At 44.2% G+C, this 22,322-nt stretch overlaps 1 protein-coding gene across 3 annotated transcripts in view; it reads left to right on the plus strand.

Moving 5' to 3' along the window:
* CEMIP (cell migration inducing hyaluronidase 1) overlaps positions 1-22,322 on the plus strand; it is a 219,980-nt gene that overhangs the window by 119,603 nt on the left and 78,055 nt on the right. For all 3 annotated transcript variants that reach the window (XM_068108654.2, XM_078773005.1, XM_078773006.1), the window contains 3 exons: positions 12,572-12,607; positions 14,642-14,797; positions 20,577-20,757. In XM_068108654.2, coding sequence (XP_067964755.2) covers positions 12,572-12,607; positions 14,642-14,797; positions 20,577-20,757 — 373 coding nt within the window. The remainder of the gene's footprint in view (positions 1-12,571; positions 12,608-14,641; positions 14,798-20,576; positions 20,758-22,322) is intronic.

Genomic DNA, 22,322 nt, shown 5'->3' on the forward strand with positions numbered 1-22,322 from the left:
TGTTTTCTTGTATGTTATTATTAATGTTTTTCAGTATTATAGCAGAAGCGTTATCATAATTCATGTGATCAGATGTACATTGAAGAAATACTGGAACATCCACAACATTAAATATGGTACTTGAAGGAAGTGGAAGCATAAAGAAAGGTTAGAGCGTCATTTGGTTGAGATGTATAGAGATTTTAAACACACAATTTTATTATATCTAAAATTACTAAAGCACATGAGAAGGAAATGATTAATATACAAAAATAATTTACTGCTTCACATCCGCTCAGGGCCTCTTGGTCCTTTCCTTCATCCATCCACATCCTCGCCAGGTCACGTGTGCTCAACTCCCTACGGCCTACCCATACTTTTAGTCAGGTTCACTGTGTATTTTCGTTGGTTTTTCTTGGAGATTTGCAAAACGATACTTTTTTGGAAACTTTATAGTATAACCAATCGGAAAAGTGATGTTTTCATTTGCATGGAAGGTTCCATGGCGGCCATCTTGGATTTTCAAAATGGCCACGCTAAAAATTGATATTTCTCAATATCTTGGCTTCTAGATGACCTAGGGTCTTGATTTTAACAGCTAAACCTACATTTTCTGGGGCAAGGAATCCAATCGTACCAAGTAAAATAAGCTAAAATAATCATAGAGCCAAATATTATGTTGACGAATGTTTTATTCTGTAGTACAAAGAAGATAACCTGCATGGAGAGTTGTGAATTTCAGGAATAGGTAACCTCAAGCATTAATTTTAGGGCAACCTCTTGGATGCTATGTACCTGGACTTCAGCTAAAAATCAGCTTGAATATCATGGCGTAGGAGAACACATCAGATCAAGTATTTATATAGGGACTAATCGATTACAGCGTCTCTGACAATAAACACGTTTACACATCGTCATCACTCTCATCAGACAACATCACATCGTGGGAGTCCTCATCGTTCTGGCACTGCGTGCTGCACTGACAGAGGTCTGTGCATGTTAAGTTCTTTGATCTGCAAGAACATCTGGAAGATGAACAGTCTGCCTTGCATTGACATCTAACCATCTCGATGATGGCCTTGGGGGCTGGGAGGACCTCAGTTGTGGTGGGCTTGACCTGACCATCTGTGTCCTTGTAGAAGCCACTTTTCAGTGGATCCAGGAACTCCTGCTCAGGGATACTTGCCTGACCCCATACTCTGGCCTGGATGTGGACTCTGAGGATGTGCTGCTTGAGAGCCCCAAGGGTAGGAGGAAGTTTGTCACTTTCTGCCATGTGCTTACAGAAGAGATGCCATCGTAGCTCTGGGATCGTCTCGATGTGAATGCCCTTTGGTGAGTATGCAGCACATACAAATGTAGATAATGTAGAGAGCATATCTTCAGTCACCTCAGTGGCATCTTCTAGCATCTGCAGAGCCTTGACATCTTGATGACATTTGATGTAGACTTGCAGCCATGTTGCCTTGCCTATTCTAGAGAATCTCCCAGTATTGTCTGCCCCCGTGAATGCATGGAAGGCGGGCAAAGCCTTCGCTCTTTCGGGACCTAGAGCTGTCCATATTGGCTCTACTTGGACAACTCCAGATGTCATCGAAATTGATGTGTTTCTCAGCAAGAGGTCATAATTTGCTATGACCAGCACTAGTACGTCTGTGTCTGGAGAGAAGAACATCAACTCTGCATCTCGTGGGTTCCGATGTGATGCCAGCACTGCCTGTTGGATCATCAGTGTGTCTGCTTCTTCGTGATTGTTGTCCTGAAAGAGGAGCTCGCTGTTGCTCCTAGTGCGTCCTGAAGCAGATGTGATGACCAGCTTTGACGAGTCTATGTTGCACTCAAGGGTTTTTGCTGCCAGATACTCGGTCAGATCAGCCTTTGTTTTGTCATGGGAAAGGAACCGGCTCATTGGAATGTGTTTGATGTTTGTGTCATCTCTGACCTGATATTTGATTGGATCCTTTCCTTGCCTCCTTTTCTCCCTTGTGGTACTCTTCAGGGAGTCAGCCTTGTAGGTATCGAACACGAGAATAATCTCGTCATATTCTCTGGTTAGAGACATCAGCCTCCCATTGAAGCAGTCACTGAGATCTTTGACTGTCACTAAGGTGGCTGGTTTCTTGGTGAGCTTCTGCACAACCACCATCCCGTCCACCACTGCAATTTTCCGACATGCATGAGGAGGTTCACTGGATGTGAAGTCCATGGTTTCTACATCTGCTGCATCTGGGTGCAGAGCACTTGCAGCTTGCAGTGGCTGCTGATCATCATGGGGGGGGGTGGGGGGGGGGGGGGGGGTTCTGCTTGTGGCAACTTCCCCAGGAGGTGGATTAACTTTGATTTGTCAGTACATGGCAGCATTGCCCCATTTGGAGCGAAGAGTGCTCTCGGTGTCAAAGTGAACTCATAGTTCCCAATTGCATGTTTCTGGTCGATGTCTCGGTTTGATCTGGCCAGGACCATCAGCCGTCCATAGAGATCCTTGGTCTCTTTCAGATCTACAGTCTTGTCTCGGAGTTTCACAGTGGCTTTCCTGTTCCCCGACATGAACATTTTGTTGTTGTGTTTTTTCACTGGTGCCCAGAGGCTGGTGTCCCCATTGATTCTCTCTGACACATAGTCTTCATAGAGCTGCTGACCAGTGACATCAATGTTCAAGATTGATGGAACATACTCCTGTGGGATGTAGGCATGTGTGATCAGATTGTGCAACTGGTCACCTTCTGTGGCAAATGGATTGCCATGACTGAGTATGGCAGCCTTGATTTTGTCGATTGCATCATGGTCCTTCTTGACTGCACTTGGTCCCAGGTCATGATGCTCTGTGACCTTCCCAGCTTCCACATGAAACTGACCCTTGAATTCTCTCGACAGGCATGATAGTTCTGGTGTGGCCATGAAGAATCTCTGTCTAGCATTGGCATTGTTAGAGATGCCAATCAGTCCAGAGCGAACCTTCATCAGTTTGTTGATATGTTCGCATGCGTGGTCTGCACCAATCGATACAAAGGGAATCTCGTTCTTGGTGACTGATATGTTGCCTGCTGCAAGTTCCCTCCAGGTGTCTGGGTGGTTGGTTCTCAGGTCATACATGTCTGCGATGTAGCGGGGCCAGAGCCACTTGTACTTGATGCGGTCGAAGGCAAAGAATAGCTTGCTCAGTGCTTCTCCAGCTTCGAGATGCAGCACCAGATCACCATTCCGAGATGCTGCCACGAAGAACAGGATCGTCTCGACTTGGTGTAGGTAGTTCATCATGGATTTGAACATGGCGTTCTTGGATCTCTGTTCCTCCCAGTCCTGGAATGTCTTCACCACATCAGCAGTGGCAAAGGCCTGAAGGAGGTTGCAGTTGGCTTGTTTCACTGATTCGGCCTTCATGGATTTGTTCCCCTCACGGCAGGCAGTTTCTACTTCTTCTGTGGCAACCAAACAAACGTCTTTCAGTTGTGGATTGTCTCTGAAGAACTCCTCCAGTGCCATCTCATACAGTGCTACATATGAATAGATGTGAGCACAGAGAGCGCGCTTGTAATGCGTGCATTTCAGGATTTGCCTGGGCGTGGCAGAACCATAGACATCACCCTCCATCCAGGCTTCATCGATACCTGAGTTCTCCATGGAGGTTCCGATAGCCCTCAGAGCAGTCATCACGACATGCAGTTCACCCAGTCTGGGAACAACTGTGCGTTTCAAGTCAGGTCTGGCATCTAGTAGCTGCACCACTTTCTCGTACAGAGCCATGTCAAATGAAATGACAGTAGGATGATCTTCACCAACTGCCAGTCTTCTCAGCTGACTTGCTTGCATGATCACAGTCAGTAGTGTTGACCACTCATGTGCCACCTCTGGGAGCAGTGGTAAGGCTCCAACCTGAGTTACCGACTGGCCTACAGACAGCAGTGAGTTGTAGCCTGCCCAGCCAGGAATCTTGCTCGAATGTCCTCCGTCTTGCATCCTTGATACAGCAGAAGCGACCAGCCATCCCAGGTGTGTCAGCTGATATGATCCTGAGACTCCAACCTTGTTGATGATGAACTCCTCTGTCCTCTTGGTTACTTGTGGTTTTGGCTTGTCACAGTGCAGCATGTCCACATGGTATGGAGTGACTGATAGACTCTGTGCTTCACCTATGATCAGAGGTGGTGCAATCTGCTCTCCCGGAACATCAGCTTTCTGGTACACTGCAGTGATAGTTCCATGAGTGGTTCCTTTCCCATCAGCAGTGTCCTCAGCAAAGTCCGTGTTAGCAGCAAAGAACACGAAGGCGCCCTTCTTCAGGAATGGTGGCACATACAGGCCTTGGAACTGTCTAGTGTTTTCTACGACAGCATTGGCAAGAGCAGTTTCGAGGAGCAGGGTGCGACCATGTGAGACACAGTGTCCCTGTGCATTGAGAAGACCCATCAGCATTTTGCTTCGTGTATCATGGTGCACAGTCAGTGCCAGTCCCAGAACTTGGGGGTTTTCTCTTGCATGTTGTGGCCTGAATGTTGCAGAATCACTGCTTGGATTGTACTTCACCTGTCTGGTGGACTTGAATCCATACATGATGTTTTGGCTCGATGTGAGTGCCGTTCTGTCAACAACACTGGTCTTCGCTTCGGTCTCCAGCTCATCCACGGGCCCCACCATGATCCAGCGGATCATGGTGTATAGTTCAGCTGGAACATCATCGATGTTGCTAGACACTGGTATGGCACATTCTGGCTTGTCCTTCTTTGTGAAGTCTGCAATGCTCTTGCGTATCACCTGTGCTGATTTGTAGATGGCCTTCATGTTCTTCACGTCATCCTCTTCACTTGTGATAGCAGCATGGACCATGTCTTCCTCACATGCGTCTGGAGAGTAGAGGACGGCTGATTTCCTTCGATTCTTCTGTAGAACAGACTTAACGGTGGGCAGCTCAGCGAGGAGCATTTCCTTCAGCCAGCGTCTAGTGAATGCAGGGTAATGGTGGTCAAGGCCTTCTGCACCAAGCATGTTGACATAGGTGGTTTCAATATCGTCCATTGAGAGGTAAGCTTGGTTTTGAGTTTGAAAATCGATGAGGTTGATCAGCTCAATCAGACCTGCCCTTTGCAGCAAGTGCTCTTTGTCTGTACTTCTGGTAGTTTCATCTCGCACAACGTGGAACACATGTCTTGTCCAACATGGCTTGTGGTACCTCACGTCTATTGCGTGTGCATCAGTGGGTGAGATAGATGTGTTCAGCCTTGTTTTCAATGATGCATCGTCAGACATCTCCACAGCTTTTCTCAGTTGTTTACCAGCATTTTCAGTCCGAACTGTGAACAACTGCTGGTCATCATCCGTCTGACAGAAGAAGCACTGGTCCTTATCCAGTGGCACAGTGCAGGACCGTGTAAACGGCAATGAACATAATGAAGAACCAGAAGTTGGTGGACCTGACTCATCCATCTCTGTGCTTCCTCTCTTCTGTCCACGTTTCTTAGGAATAAATGACCCAGTAGACAGTTCATGATCTCTGCGGTCCCTTGCACGTTGTATCAGTTCTGTGTTTGTTGCACTGGCGTAGCAAGTGCGGTGCCAAACAGCCTTCTCTTGGCACAGTGTTTCTTTTGTGCTGTCTTTCAGTCATATTTGCACTTGAACAAAGTTGCCATCTTTCAAGCTGGCTCTCTCTCTTATCACCCCCAAGAGACGATTGTAGGAGTCTATTCTGGGGTGTAACACCAAGGCTCCTTTCCCAGTATCACCAGACTGGCACAGCAAGCATAGCTCCCAGTTCATGGATTCCTCACACACGTGTTGACCAAGCTCACGTACCTCACTCATGATGGATTAGGACCTGCAAATACACAAAATCAAAACTACAGCTCGAAGGGTCATATGCAAATTAGAAGAGTCGCGAAATTCTTCCACGAGAATCTAAATGGATTCTCGCGCAGTGTCGCGAACTTCTAGGCCTGGTACCAGATATTCTGCCACTTGTTTCATTGATTTATTTGCTAGCTGTACCATTACATGGGTCTCAACAAATGTATATATTCATTACTGTGTGGGAGCATGAACCTACGCCAAAGACCAATGTCAGGCATAGGACCACGTGGCTAAACTTGCGACAATCCAAAATGCCACAATTATTGACAATGGGCAAAACATACAGTACTCTGGGTCCTCGCTGGACCAGTTGCAACGGTAGTTGTCACTACACTCACTAGGTGGCACTGCAATCACATTACTGCACATCTTATGATTAGTGTGGAGTTTATAATAGGACCAGGCATCATAATAGTGATGTAACAAGTGTAATGGTCTCATGGACAGTGGAAACACGATACATGTATATCAAACTATGGAAAAAATAGTAGGACAAAAGGCATAACTGACCGTAACTGGTCTAGGGATAGGTAAATGCCATTTTACTTGGTACGATTGGATTCCTTGCCCCTGAAAATGTCGGTTTAGCTGTTAAAATCAAGACCCTAGGTATTCTAGAAGCCGAGCAATTGAGAAATATCAATTTTTAGCGCGGCCATTTTTAAAATCCAAGATGGCCGCCATGGAACCTTCCGTGCAAATGAAAACATCACTTTTCCGATTAGTTATACAATAAACTTTCCAGAAATGTATAGTTTTGCAAATCTCCAAAGAAAACCAACGAACTTAACAATCTGAACATAGTGAACCTGACTATTTGCTACTTTTTCCAAGTATGCTCTCATTGCTTACCTTATGTACTCCACTGTTAACCTTGTCTCATGTCTGTGCAATTGCCTTCATGACGTAGTGCAATCCCAGGATTCCCAAGGTTGCAGATCCACCTCCATTTCATGTAATCTTGTATGTTTACCCAGGATCCTTTACGTTTTCAATAACTTACACCCTCTATCCACATTTTATATCTACATTTAAACACTTGTTGGCTGTCCCATCTGTGTGCGTGCCGTGCCCCTCGTTCCCCAAAACTCTCTTTTCATTGTGCTATATTTACTTCAGCCACAAAAGGTGGATGTAGGTTATGTTTTTACCCCGGTCTGTCTGTTTGTCTGTGAGCAGTGTATCTCAAAATGTTATCGACGGATTCAGACACAATTTGGTGGAAAGATTGGATTTTTGATAAGGATGAATTGATTCGATTTTGGTGAAGATCCAGATCCGAATCCGGATACGAGAATTTTTTAAGTGATTCTTCACAATTGGGAGATGGGGACAAAAGCGATATATAGCAGGATATCTCAAAAAGTAGTGGACTGATTATGACAAAACTTGGTGGATGAGTTGGGTAGCAGGCCTGGTGTTGGTTTAGCTGTTTGGGTGCCGGCTTGGGATCCTAGGATCCTGGGTTCGAATCCCGGTTAATCGTTGAATTAATGCCAGGGGGATTGACATCCTTCTGAGGTCGGCAAAATGAGTACCAGTTCACTGGTAATTCCCTGCGTGTCGCAAGAGGCGACTAACAGGGTTGGCGGCAGGAAGAGCATCCGGCCATAAAACATTGCTTCAAAATGGGGACCAAGGTGCCCCAAAAAGGCCAACACCTGCTCTGCAGGGAAAAATGGCCTCTTTTTCGGGCACTGTGATTCCCTTTTTGAAGCAATGGTTTATGGCCGGATGCCCTTCCTGCCGCAAACCGTGTTAGTCGCCTTTTGCGACACACAGGGAATTACAAGTGAACTGGTACTCAATTTGCCGACTTCAGGACGTAGTGCAATCCTGGATGACAGGCTGAGTCATCCAGGATCCCCCTGGCGCTGAGTCATCAAGGATGACAGGCTGAGTCAACCCCCCTGGCGTTGATTCAGTGATCGACCGGGATTCAAACCCAGGATCCTGGGATCCCAAGCCGGCACCCTAATCGCTAAACCAACACCTGGCTGTTAAGCCAACACCAGGCACCAGGCTGTTGGGTACATCGTTCCTGTCTCAGTACGATCTGTGTATTGCTTTTTTTCACTTTAATCTTCTTCGTATGTCATGAAGATCAGCATGGTAAGACGCAGCATGGCAACATTTTCTAGTGACACTTATTCTTGGTATAATTCCTGGTAAGGTGAGTTCAGATGCAGTTTAAGCTTTGCTTTCTTCGTACTCATGCACAAATTATATTCCATGATCTGTTGACAAAATAACTTATGTGTAAAATTTAGGTTCATGGAAGAACGAGGTGACGACACTGTACTGACAATGGGGCATTGTGGCAACAGCTGAATGCACCAAACAAGGAAAGAGAGAGGAGGTGAAGGAAACAGTAATCTACAAGTGAGAGTGTTTGTTGGGTTCGTTACGGTTGTGTTAGTTTAGATAGGGTTAGTTTGTGGATAGAAAAATTGTGGATGAGCATGGCGGATGACATGAGATGGTAGTGTGGTACCAACTTGAAACCTAAGATGGACGGATAGGATTGAGGCATCTCCAGAAGACAGTAGAAGAGTGGAGGTTGATGCCTGATTTGAGAGTTAACTAGGTTTACCGGGAGAACATGTGCAGCCTGGAGGAGTTATACTTTATACATACATATGTGGCCAATCATAAAGCTGTCGTTTGATGCACCTGATTCAACTCCATGAGGCTGCTGTCTCCTTCATGTTTCAGAAACAAATAGTCTTGGAATGCACTGGTTTTCATGGGACATGTTGTGGATGGTTAGCAGTTTACCTGTTTTGGTCTCCACTCCAGTTTGCTGATTTCTGCTTGAGGCCAATGTTCTTTAACTTAACTGTATTGAAACACTAGCATTGCTTTCTGGTTGAGAGCTTTGATTTTGTTTCTTCAAGCAAGACATGTTTACAGGATTCGTCTTGTTCTGTGCAGACATGCTTTGCAAATTGCCATTCACATTTATTTGTGGAAGATTTTCGACGTCTGTCCAATTTCAAGAATGAGCTTTCAAACTTATCTACTTCCTCTAAGACCTGGTGGTGCCTTGTCAGGTCTGTCTCTGGTGTATGCTCCCCCTGCATTCCTTCCCTCACTTCAAACGCCACCACAGCCGGCTCCTGCTCGTGAGAAGGCCGAATGCCTCAATTATGTGTTTGCTTCAAAATCTTGTGTCCCCAATCCCTCACTCTCTGTACCCACCCTACCCAGACGCATCCAACTGCTCCTGGATTCTATATTCTTTGCACCTGAGATGGTTGAGAAGTTTCTGGCATCCTCAACTCTGATTCTGCAACTGGACCGGACGGTATCAGCTCACGTTTCCAAAAAACCTGCACTTCTGCTCTTGTGCTTCCTCTCTCTGTCATTTACCTTTCCATCCTGTCATTTAACCCCAGTAATCTTCCATATTCTTGGAAAACAGCCAACAACACATCACCAACAAGCTTACTTCCAATCATCAGCAAGGTCATGGAATCCATCATCGCAGTTGACATAAAACCATTCCTTTTCCACAACAACATCATCTTGGATCATCAATTTAGATTCAGACCAGGTCACTCTACCTTGGACATGCTGCTTCTACTCTCCCAACCATGGATGGAGGTCCAAAATATCAGAAATGAGAATAATATGCTTGTTATATGTAATAATATGCTCGTTCGTCCATCCGTGTGCAAAATTCCTGTCCACCCATTGGTTGGACAGCTGGCCTGACTCCACCCATAATTTCAACACGATAAAAAAAATAATACGGCCAACATTTTGGTGATATGCGAAGCCAAATATACCTCTGGAGGTGTCATAGTCAAAATCACCATGCCCTCCCTATAAAATCCGCAATGCTCTCCTTTCCCTTCAGTGTAAAATGACCAAAGCAACCAAAGGATCAAAAAATATCGAAACGTTGGAGCCGATATGCATCATGGGCCTGGTGAAGACCACAGTATGTATAGGCATCAGCGATTGAGGCAGCAGTCTGTTGTCTATACATCGCCCAATTAAATATGTGGTATTCTCTCAAGTCTGGCTTTTACTGCGTTTTTTGCGTGGGTCCTTGCTATTATATCTTAAACGACTCTAGCAGGGACCATAAAATGCATGTCCTTATATAGGTTTTTGTCCGAGGACTTTTGGGAACCTCATAAGATTGTGGAAGAAAACATCCGTCATTATTTACTTTTTACGATGTGTGTATATATACAGTCACGTGAAAAAGTAAGTACACCCCATGTAAAGTTTTGACTTTTTCAACATATTTCAACATACAGCTATTTGATCTTCATTTCAACAATATTGATAGATAAAGGTGATATCATACAACAAATATCATGAAACATTTACATTTTGTAGTCCATTGTATAATTTAAATAAACGTAAATGCAAATTTCCCATGTGGAAAAAGTAAGTATGCCCTTACATTTATCACGACTTCAAATACCTAAAATTAGAATCAGGTGCACCAGCTCAGGTGCAAATGATTAAAACATCGTTAGAGAGGATCTTGGAGGAACCTGTCTTATTTAAACCTCAGACATTTGGTTTGGTTTGCTCTTTGTTGTTGAAGTGTGTGGCGTCACCATGCCGAGATCAAAAGAGCTCTCTGAGGCCTTCAGAAAGAAGGTTATAGATGCCTACGAGTCTGGGAAGGGATTTAAAAAGATCTCCAAACAATTTGAAATCAATCATCCGACTGTCCGGAACATCATCTACAAGTGGAGAAGATTCCAAACAACTGCCAACTTGTTCAAGCCAGGCCGCCCCAGGAAAGTTCAGCCCGAGAGCAGACCGCAAGATGCTGAAAGAAGTCTCTAAGAACCCAGAATGTCATCACGCGACCTACAGGTAACTCTTGCCACTGTTGATGTCAAAGTGCACGAGTCTACCATTAGAAAAAGGCTGCACACATTTGATCTACATGGGAGGTGTGGCAGGAGGAAACCTTTGCTGTCCAGAAAGAACATCAGGGCAAGACTAAAGTTTGCCAATGAACACCTCGGCAAAGACCAGCACTTCTGGAACAATGTGCTCTGGACAGATGAGTCAAAGGTAGAGCTATTTGGCCACAGTACCAGAAGACATGTTTGGTGAAAACCAAAGACAGCATTTGACCACAAGAACCTGATACCAACTGTAAAGCATGGTGGTGAAAATATTATGGTTTGGGGCAGCTTTGCTGCATCAGGGCCTGGGCAGCTCACCATCATAGAATCCACTATTAATTCTTCATTGTACCAGAGGGTGCTTGAGGATAATGTGAGGCCATCTGTCGGAGAGTTGAAGCTCAACCGAAGGTGGACCTTGCAACATGACAATGACCCTAAACATACCAGTAAATCCACCAAGGAATGGCTGAAAAGAAAGAAATGGAGGGTTCTGGAATTGCCAAGTTAAAGCCCGGATCTAAATCCTATCGAGATGTTGTGGGGGGATTTGAAACGAGCTGTGCATGCAAAAACCCCTCAAACATCGCACAGCTGAAAGAATTCTGCATGGAGGAGTGGGCAAAAATTTATCCCGGTTGATTTGATGCCAGAGACTAGTAGACAGTTATAAGAAACGCCGACTTGAGGTTGTTTCTGCCAAAGGGGGCAATACCACCTATTAGAGCCAAGGGTGTACTTACTTTTTCCACATGCGAAATTTGCATTTATGTTTATTTAAATTATACAATGGACTACAAAATGTAAATGTTTCATGATATTTGTTATATTATATCACCTTTATCTTTCAATATTGTTGAAATGAAGATCAAATAGCTGTATGTTGAAATATGTTGAAAAAGTCAAAACTTTACAAGGGGTGTACTTACTTTTTCACGTGACTGTATGCATCAGGAAGAAGATAATTGTTTTTGGGTCATTTATTGGTGCAATTAGGCTGCTCATGGTCACTTGAGAGTCGCGATTCCACGGGATTTCTGCATATCGTGTGGGAATGTGAGTTGGACAGGCAACCGTAGTGGCGCATGACATGTACGAGCTGTTTATATCACGGTTGCTGTGAAGTCGGTCGAGGCATGATATGGAGAGGGAAAGCTTTAAATATTTCACTGTTCGATGAGGTAATGAAGAAATATGCAATTATTGATGTGTGGATTGCCCATTTGTCTTCATGAGTTGGAGCAGGGTGAGGAGGGGAGAACTGAGTTGGAGCTGGAAGGGTGTAGTGGGGGGCAAAGAAAAGATGGATCTGAGTTGGGTTTGGGGGCCGAGGACTTTCAGTGGGGGAGGGGTGGTTGAGCAGCTGTGGTGGGAGTGGGAAGGGGGTTTGAAGGCTCGAAGTTGGGAGGGGATTGTCACCTTATGGTTGGGACGGGAGTTGAGGACTTGGGGTTGGGTAGGGGAAGGGTGGATGGAGAGCAAAGATGAGGTATAGTTGGAAGGGGGGTGGCTGAGGTTTTGGGGGTGGGGGGTGGGAGGGGTGAGGACTTTTGTTGGTGGGAGGGAGGGTTGAGGAGTTCTGTTCGGGGTTGAGAGGTAGTCTGAAAGTTTGGAATGGGGAGAGCGTTGATGCCTTAGCGTTGTGAGTCATAGGTTTAGGACTTGTGGCTTGGTAGGGGCTAGGGGGGTCGATGACTTGGGATTTGTGGGCAACGTGGGGTGGGAGGGGAGAGTTGAGAAATTGAAGTCACATTTTACATTGCGTGGATGTCCGGTAATCTCTGCTAGTACAGATTAATGTCATAACCTTAAGTCAGCCCACCGTGGCTATTACTGTCTTGACATCTTTCCTCTCCTCCATCCAGGTTTGCAGACAATGGTGTTGGCCTCACTCTTGCCAGGTGAGATTGCGTCCGACATACTCACTGTTAAATATTGAATATTTGTCACAGCTTCGGTGGAAATGTAATTGTAGTTTGTCGCTTGGTATAATAATGATGTAATATTAATGTATTGATTATGAAATTTTCAATACTGCAGTAGCACTCTTTTTTTTCTTCTTCTTCTTTTTCCATTTCTGAATCTTCCCCAGTTTCCCCTTCCACTTCAATGATTGAGAGTTTGTGCCTATACTCAGCTGAGTTACCTCGTTTGCCCTCCTCCCATTCCTTCCCTTTGCTCTCATTCTTCCCCATGGCCTTTGTTCCTGCAAGTCTCCCTCTATTCTGTCAGTCTGCCCTGCAGTCGGTGTGTCCCCCCTCTCTCGTCTACTGTTTTTCTTTCATTCCGTTATATGTCCTGGTCAGTTGTGTGTTCTAGCTCCTCCACGAGCCTCGACTCTGTATACACAAAGCACCATTTGATGTCACTGTAGCTAATCATGATGCACCAAGTTCTTGTTATTACAGCATTATGGATATATGATTATTGTCATAGGCCAGGGTACAATGTCATGTGGGATAGTCTTAATGACTGACATCCTGTGATTCAATTGAAAAAACAAACAAATAAACGGAAACGGAGACGGACAAACAAGCAATACACGTAACAATGAGGGGTTGTGGAGAATGCAAGGTGTGGACAAGATGGATACATAAGTAACATTTTGGGACAGGTGGAGGTGGTTTAACGGGTGTATAAAAGCTCATGGCTTTGGATTGGTGAACAGCTGCCTTGAAGACCTGGAGGGAAGAATGAAATTGAAGAGACCGCGGAAGCTGGTTCCACAGGCAGGAAAAAGGAGGAACAACTGAGTTGAGATGAGCAGTGGTTCTGGATTTTGGTGGTGGGCCGCGTGCATCCTGCAGATAACTAGGGGGATTGGGGGTGCACAAACCACGGGGAGGGCAGAGGATTCAAGAGCAGAAAGGAGGTGGAAGAAGGTAGAGAGACCACCGACATGTTGGCGATGGCGAAGCGACAGGCCCATAGACTCAGCCTCATCGCAAGAGATTCAAATGATCTTGAGGCCGTTAGTTTCCACGGTGTCTATCTGAGCAAGATGTGAGGCAGGCGATCCAGCCCGCAGGGGAGAGCCGTACTCCATCAAGCTGTGGAAGAAAGCCTTGTAGGTGGATAGGAGTTCAGGTGTGCCAAGGAAGGACTTTGCATGATGCAGGATGCCCAGTCAGCGTGTAGCTTTGGAGGCCAACTTTTGTTGACCTTTGGAGGTCAACAAATTTGACCAATGGCCATGAGTGAGAATTTGAGTGTTTTATCCATGTTTTTCCAACATGGTGTTATTTTCGTCACATCAGCTTGAGCATAATTCTCAGACAAAGGTTTGAGCCATGGGTCTCAGCCCATGGTAGGGAAATAAGGAAGTTTGAGTAAGGAAGTATGGAAGTACCTCAAAATAAACAAGGAAGTATGGAAGTAGTTCCTTTGAGGAAGGAAGTACTTCAAAATAGCAGAGTTTTGGCCTTTCAACGCCACGGGTCTCAGCTCCATTTGTCCACCAACATGACACTACCTCTTTATCTCAAAATCAAGGAGAGCAGCATAGAGTGGACTGACCTTCATTGAGTAGGAAGGACCAGGTGAGATGCTTTCTGATAAACTCAATCAGTGCTCAGGCCCACACATCATGGTGTGTATGGTATCATCTCAAATTCAAGTGACATTATATCAAGTGTATATTATGCTCCCATCCCTTAGCCGGTCAGCATGTGACTCAATCTGCATTCCACAATGTTTCTGCAGCTAAAGACAGCACAGCAAACTATGTGTAAGTGAAGAAGAAATCCATAATAATCAAAGTTTAAAGAAAATAGATTACGTAGTCCCTACACCACTCTGTAGGTAAAAACATTATACAGAAATGGAAGGGTATATTTTTCTTTCTTACAACACCCATTCAATTTGCTATGAAATGATCTACTTTGGTGCCACACAGTTTGCCCATCCCATACAAAGAGTTCCATCCAACTTTTCAGTGGTGGGACCTTCCCGGACGATGACGGTGCAACACAGGAAGTCCGAGACTCCCTATTCGTGGGTGAGAGTGGGAATCTCGGCACGCCGGGCGATGGCAACGTGCCCTGGGGACCTGGTAGTACAGATCATCAAAACCGGACCCTGCCACACAGCACGTAAGCCATGAGCCATACAGATTCCCTGAATATGGTCTTTGTCTGATTAAATGGTCAGAAGGTGTAACATATTCAGCAATTCTGGTAAATAATTGGAATACAGATCTCAGGAATATGGCAGACATTTACTGCTATCTGACACTACTGATTGGTTATGCATTTTATTAGATATTTTGTTACCTGCATGAGAGAAAAATTGTGGGGGTTGGAGGGATGAGTAGGAGAGGGGCGGGGTATGGTAGTGTATCTATGTGAAGAAGAACTATTGCGGTTTTATATGTACTTTCAGCCTTCCTTGATGGAAAAGGCTTCGTCTTGGATACGCGTGAGACCAACTGTTATTTCTAAGCCCCAGGTCCATTCCTCAAGCCCATGTCTACCTGTTTCTCCCTCACCATTTATGCTAATCAACTCTTCTTACAAGACCTCCTCCTCCATCTCCGCTGAGCTTCTTGAGCCAGACACCCCTCCCCCCATTGCAGATACTCTGAAAGTACTTGCTCCATGCAGTTATATATATATATATATAATGTGGTATGATGTAGTTGGTGCAGAAGGAGAATGAAGCCAAGATACAGCAAGAGGAAGCATGTGTGGGCACTGTAGTTGCTGCAGAAAATGATTGAGTAGAGAAATGACAACAAGAAAGAGGGAAAAAACGACACAAAAAGATGTTTGTGTCACTGCATGAGTCCGTCATGCCTTACCACCTGCACACTCTTGACCCAGCACCAATCTGTCCATGCCCCTCCATCTACCTGCATGCATGCCCTCATGTGAAAATGGCAAGCTGTGTGTCCCACTTGCGAACAAGCTAAATCCTGCCAACTCGCCAACCTTGCCGTCACTTGCCCTCAGAGTGAAGCATCAAGTCCCTTGACACGCTCACCGCAGTATGGTCACAGGTACCAACATCTTGATGCTGAAGTCTCTAAGCGTATACAAGCAGCTGATTGGAAGACTGCGTCTGGTCCCAGCACGATATCAAGGCTTCTATCAAGTGCAAACTCTACAGTGCTGTGGCACTAACATCACTCTTGCATTCAGTCGGGACCAAGCTCTCCATCGTAGTCTTTTTTTCCATGGAATCCATGTCCATCAAAATCAATGGAATCTCCCACAATTAAGCTGAGTCTCTGGGCCTATCACTTCCATATCACAGACAGGTTGGTGGTCTCTCTCTATATATATATTCTCCACCTCCTTTCTGATCTTACACCATCTGCCCTTTCTGTGCTCTGTCCACGCCCGGGTTTGTGCAAGGTGCAAGCGGTCGTCCAGTCATCCAGACTCACTGCTCACGTCCACATATTCATTCCTATTTTTTCCTGCTTGTGAAATGAACTTCCTCATTCTCTTTAATCTCATTCTTCCCTTGAAATTGCTTCAAGACAGCTGTTTACCACCATATCAGGTCATCATCCGCCATCCACAACCGTTATCTTTTATACGCCCATTGATCCTCCCCAAGCCCATCTCTTTCCGAGTTACCAGTTTTTCCTTCCAATACCGTGATATAGAGTTTGCATCTGCGTCCATCTTGTTCATCCTCTGTGTACTCCCCCTGTCATCATTATTTCCCACTTCCCTTATTAGTCCCCTACCAGTGTACACCGGAGGGGACTTTAGGTTTGCACTCCGTCCCTCCGTCTGTCAGTCTGTCTGTCTGTCAGTCCGTCACGCAAAGAACAGTTTTCCGGACTTTTTTTTCTAAACTCTTAATGCTAATGATTTCAAACTTGGTACATGGTTTCCTCATGATAGGTTACAGATCAAGTTCGAACTTCACGACGTTTTGATCATTTTGAACAAAGTTATGGCACTTTGAACTTTGGGAATTGCAGCGCAATACTCAGAATGCTTGTTAGTCCCATACCGGTGTACACCGGAGGGGACTATAGGTTTGCACGCCGTCCCTCCGTCTGTCAGTCTGCCAGTCTGTCCGTCCGTCAGTCCGTCACGCAAAGAACATTTTTCCGGACGTTTTTTCTAAACGCTTAATGCTAATGATTTCAAACTTGGCACATGGTTTCCTCATGAGAAGTTACAGATCAAGTTCGAACTTCACGACGTTTCGATCATTTTTGACAAAGTTATGGCACTTTGAACTTTGGGAATTCTGATAATTCTGATGATCCTCAACTCAGTGCCATTTTAAGTTTTAATTTCCTTTAAAAACGATTTTCTCTGCAATAATAGGACCGATAGAGATCAAATTTTCACCGTGGGGGGTACTCGGTCTGTAGAATATTTTAATGGTAATTATGACGTCACGTGGTTTGGGCGCCATATTGTTTTTCGTGAAAACACGAAAACCCCTTTATCTCTGCAATGGCTGAACAGATCGAGGCCAGACTTTGCAGGCAGCATCGCATACCCATGACAAACAAAAAAGTCAGCGAGCATGACGTCATGCGTCACATGGTTTCAGAGTTATGACGTTTTTAAGCCTGAACCTTTAAAACCGAGCTCCTCCCTCATTTTTGATTCAATCGAGGGGAAACTTCACAGATCTGTTCAGCATGTCAGTCTACTAAAATGTCCTTTTGGAATTTGCGATAGGGCACGTGGTTTGGCAGATATCGTTAATTGAACGAAAATATATTTTTTAAATGGATAGCTCTTGAATCGCTAGTACCTCAGACCGTGAGTTGGTAATTATATAATTTACACAGTGCAATATGTGCAGGCCGCTCCACGGAGCGACCTTGCGGGCTTATCAACGAGGTGAGGCGTGACACACATGTGTCTCAGCATACCTCAGATCAAGTTTGAAAACCAGCATCAACCGTGCATAAATTTGCATATTCGATCATTTTTGACAAAGTTATGGCACTTTGAACTTTGGTAGGGGACATGTTTTGCAGCACAATACTCAGAATGCTTGTTTTTTCAAGTGTCCCTCTATTTTACCCTGCAGCCCTTCTGTTGGTGTGTTTACCACAACCCGCCCTCTTTCTGCTGCTCTTTTTGTTCTGTTACATCCTGATCCGTTCTGTTTTCTAGCTCAGGTACAAGCCTCGACACTATCTACAATTTTTTTGTCAAAATTATACCAAAGTGAAACGAGGAAAAATCACATTGAGACTCTCCTTATTTGTATATAAAACCAGCTGTTTTTCATTCTTGCCTGTGATTATAACTCGACTCCGCCTTGACCTTTGATTGTAAAATTTTCCTTCCTTCTGTTTCCTTGCTGGAATCGCTGTTGGCCGTCAATGTTAAGAACGATCCCTACTCACTTCTTTTCTGTTGTACACCGCTCCTTTCCTATGCCATCTCCAGGCACTGCATAACGTCATTGCCAGGCACCAAAGGGGGCCCAGCAATGACATGCGCTGAAGGGGAGTACTCAGTTTTCACTCCGGTTGTGTGTTTGTTTTCTTATTACTTGCAAAATCGAAGATTTTTCAAGTATATTGGTCAGTTGCGTTTGTGGTTTCGTCTGTTTGTGTGTCTGTTCTCGAATATTTCATGCTTCTTGCAAATTTGGCGCAATTCGAACAACTGCTTGGTTGCTTTTCTTCGACCATTTTAACACATTCTTTCTCTGGTTCAAATCCAAAAATTCATTCACAAGATTATCAATGAAAAAATTCCATGTCACAATAACTGTCGCAATAACTCTACTCTCTGTCGCTCCATTCTTCATCCCTCAGATCGGCAGTCTGCAGCCTCCTCGTCCTCACTCTCTGCAGACCTGGACAAAATCACAGACTGGGCAAACAAGTGGAACATGTCTTTCAATCCTGACAAATCTCACACTCTTACGATGTCTCTCCGAAAAGACCGACTGGACAACCCTCCCATCCACTTTCTGAATAATCCTCTCCAAGAAGTTCTGTCACTCAAGCTTTTGGGTCTCACTATCTGCCATGATCTTTCCTGGGAAAACCACATTTCAAATCTGGCCTCCAAAGCCAGTCGCCGAATGGGCAACCTCCGTCGTGCGAAGTCCTTCCTTGGCACACCTGAGCTCTTCACCACATACAAGGCTTTCATCCGCAGCTCAATGGAATACTGCTCTCCCCTCTGGGCTGGTGCTCCTGCCTCACACCTAGCTCGTCTTCACGCTGTTGAAACCAAAGCATTCAGAATCATTGGAATCTCCCACGATTAAGCTAACTCCAAGGGCCTCTCACTCACTCACGCAGGCAGGTTGGTGGTCTTTCCATCTTCTACCGACTCCTCTCTGGCCTTGCCCCCCCAGCTCTCTCTGGGCTCTGTCCCGCAAATATTCCTACAGGTCGCACAAGATCTGCCTGCAACCGTCTTATGGTCAAACTGCCAAAATCAAGACTCTCTGCTCACCTTCACTCCTTCATTCCTCTTTTCTCCCGCCTCTGGAACAAACTCCCTCACTCTCTTCAATCCCACTCCACCCTCCAGGTCTTTAAAACAGCTGTTCACCACCATCTCTTATCTTCCCCCATCCAAAACCTTGATCTTTTCTACCCCCGCTAATTTCACCCCAATTCTACTTTTTTGAAATACCAACTTCTGTCCTGGAAGTCCTTGGTGTCCTTGTGTTTTATACTTCTCCCTCCCCCCTCCCCCCCTTCCCACGCCTCCTCCCCCCCCCCTTCCCACGCCTCCTCCCCCCAAGCCCTCTCCCTTCCACACATCTCCCTGCTCTCAAATGTTGTGTTTGTGTGCTTCCCCTTCTCTCCCCATCTTGTCTTCCGCTCTCTATTTTTATATATTTTGTTTGTCTGGTTGATTTGTTTGTGAAGTAAATGTTAGCTCTTTCACGAGCCTCGATTCAGTATACAAAAAAAAACAAAAAACTTTTGCCTCTGAGCATATATATATATATATATATATATATATATATATATATATATATATATATATATATATATATATATATATATATATATGTATATATATATATATATATATGTATAACACATTTTTAATTTAGGGTGAAACTAGCCGTGCGTACCCATTGCTTTGCTGATCGATTTAATCAAAAGACAAACATATTGCATGTCTATCTGTGAGTCTCAATGGCGAATCACATTTGGCTGCCTCTCCAATTAGTATTGCATGTGTTCAAGAAGCCAGGGTATTGTTTGTAAGCGGAGGCCTAAGTTGGGGAAGTAATATGACCGAATAGGGTTGACCACCTTTTCCAATAACTTTATGATCACATTAACTGTTGTGTGCAGCAGGAATGATCCACATATACATATCATGAGATACCTTTTATCGTGGGTTTCCGTCAGATCAGCTTAAATAACGAGATGATATACAGTTGCTGTGGCAGCATCAGTATTCCTGGCATTGTCATGCTCTAGTTACTCAGCAACATCACTCAACTTTCAGAACAACTTGGTGATACAAAGTGAATAACTTTATATATGTGACTTATTTAAACACTTCAATTTTGAAGGTTTCATTCTTGATTAATTTTGAGATATCAGCTTCCTGAGCTCTCTATGCAATTGTACATAAAATGATGCATCATGCACTACTCGGTGGTACCATGTTAAAATTATTAAATTATTGCAACAAGGTCTTGTCTCAATTTTTTTTTTTTAATGATAAACAGAAGGCCATTTTTATTTGAAACTCCCATGAACATAATAACCATTCAAACAACTTTTCACCATCTGAATAAATTTAAAGGGGCTGTCTTTTCAAAATAGATATAATTTTCAATAAAATGTCCAACAACTCTTGGGTACCTCAAGGTATTGTAAAATGTATTATATATATTTATTCTTATTATTGCAAAACACATGCCATTGCTTAATTACTTTATTTCGTACCCTAGTATCTATCCCCTGCGTGGTTTCCAAATCTACGATGGGCCCATTAAGGTCGAGAACGTGACCTTCAGTCGGTTTGCAGCTCTCAAAGATCGCCATGTCAGTGCCATTGCATTCCGACTCAATAACAACTGGCAAAGTTGTCCCTGCAACAACCTGTCTGCTGTGTCCTTCCAAGGAGTTCCGGTATGCTGTGCTGTTCCACAAAGTGCCGCGAGTGTGCCGTTGCGATTGACACTGTAAGTTTTTAGTTACCTTTTTGACACAAGTTGTTTGTTGAACAATGAAGAGTGGATATAACATATTAGCAAGAGATTATTAAAGTGTGCCTGTTTCTGTCCAGAAAAAAAATCGATCATGTATACAGCACCTTCAGAAAATATTCGCACCCCTTGACTTTTCCACCTTTTGTTGTGTTACAGCCTGAATTCAAAATGGATTAAATTGAGATTTTGTTTTTGTCACTGATCTACACATAATATCCCATCATGTCAAAGTGGAATTATTTTTTTTTAAAGTTTTTACAAAATAATTAAAAATTAAAAGCTGAAATGTCGAGTCAATAAATATTCCACCCATTTGCCATGACACTCCAAATTGAGCTCAGGTGCATCCAATTTCCTTTGATCATCCTTGAGATGTCTCTACAACTTGATTGGAGTCTACCTGTGGCCAATTCAATTGATTGGCCATGATTTAGAAAGAAACACACCTTTCTATATAAGGTCCCACAGTTGACAGTGCATGTTAGAGCAGAAACTCAACCATGAAGTAGAAGAAACTGTCCATAAAACTCCGAGATATAATAGTGAGGAGTCAAGGAACGGGGGAAGAGTATAAAACAATTCCTAGAGTGTTGAAAGTTCCCAAGAGCAAAGTGAGCTCCATCATTAGGAAATGCAAAGACGATGGAACTACCCAGACTCTTCCTAGAGCTACATGTTCGACCAAACTAAGCAACTGGGCAAGAAGGACCTTTGTTAGGACCACTGACATAACTACATAGTTCCTTGGCTGAGACTTGGAGAACCTGCCAGCAGGACAACAGTCTCTGTAGCACTTCGCAAATCTAGGCTTTATGGGAGAGTGGCCAGACGGTAGCCACTCCTGAGAAAAGTCACATGACAACACACCTGGAGTTTGCAAAAAGGCACATGAAAGATTCTGAGAGCATGAGGCAAAATATTCTGTTGTCTGATGAGATGAAAATTGACCTCTTTGGCCTGAATGCAAAGCGCGATATCTGACAGAAACCGAACACAGCTCATCACCCATCTAAGACCATGTTCAAAGCTGATACAGACATACCCAAGAAGATTCGAAGCTGTAATCACTGCCAAAGGTGCTTCGATGAAGCATTGCCTCAAGGGTTGAATAATTATTCAAATTAGATAATTCTGTATTTCATTTTCAATTATTTTGTAAAAATTTCTAAAAAATAATTCCACTTTGACATTATGGGGTATTTTGTGTAGATCAGTGGCGACAAAATTTCAATTTTATCCATTTTATATTCAGGCTGTACAACAACAACAACAACGACAACAGGCATTTTAAGGCCATTTTCCCTGCAAGAGCGGGGGAAAGCCTTGCGGTCCCCATGACAATCTTCTCCATTTTGCCCTATTTTCTGCATCCCCCCTTGTTAACCCCTTTACCCGCATTTCTTCTTCGACCATCTTTAGCCAAGTCTTTCTCGGTCTTCCCCGTCCTTTACTTCCTTCCATATTCATTTCCATCACTCTTCTCAA

Source organism: Myxine glutinosa, chromosome 2, assembly GCF_964187855.1.
Source record: "Myxine glutinosa chromosome 2, kmMyxGlut1.1, whole genome shotgun sequence".
In the NCBI taxonomy this organism is placed as follows: Eukaryota; Metazoa; Chordata; class Myxini; order Myxiniformes; family Myxinidae; genus Myxine; species Myxine glutinosa.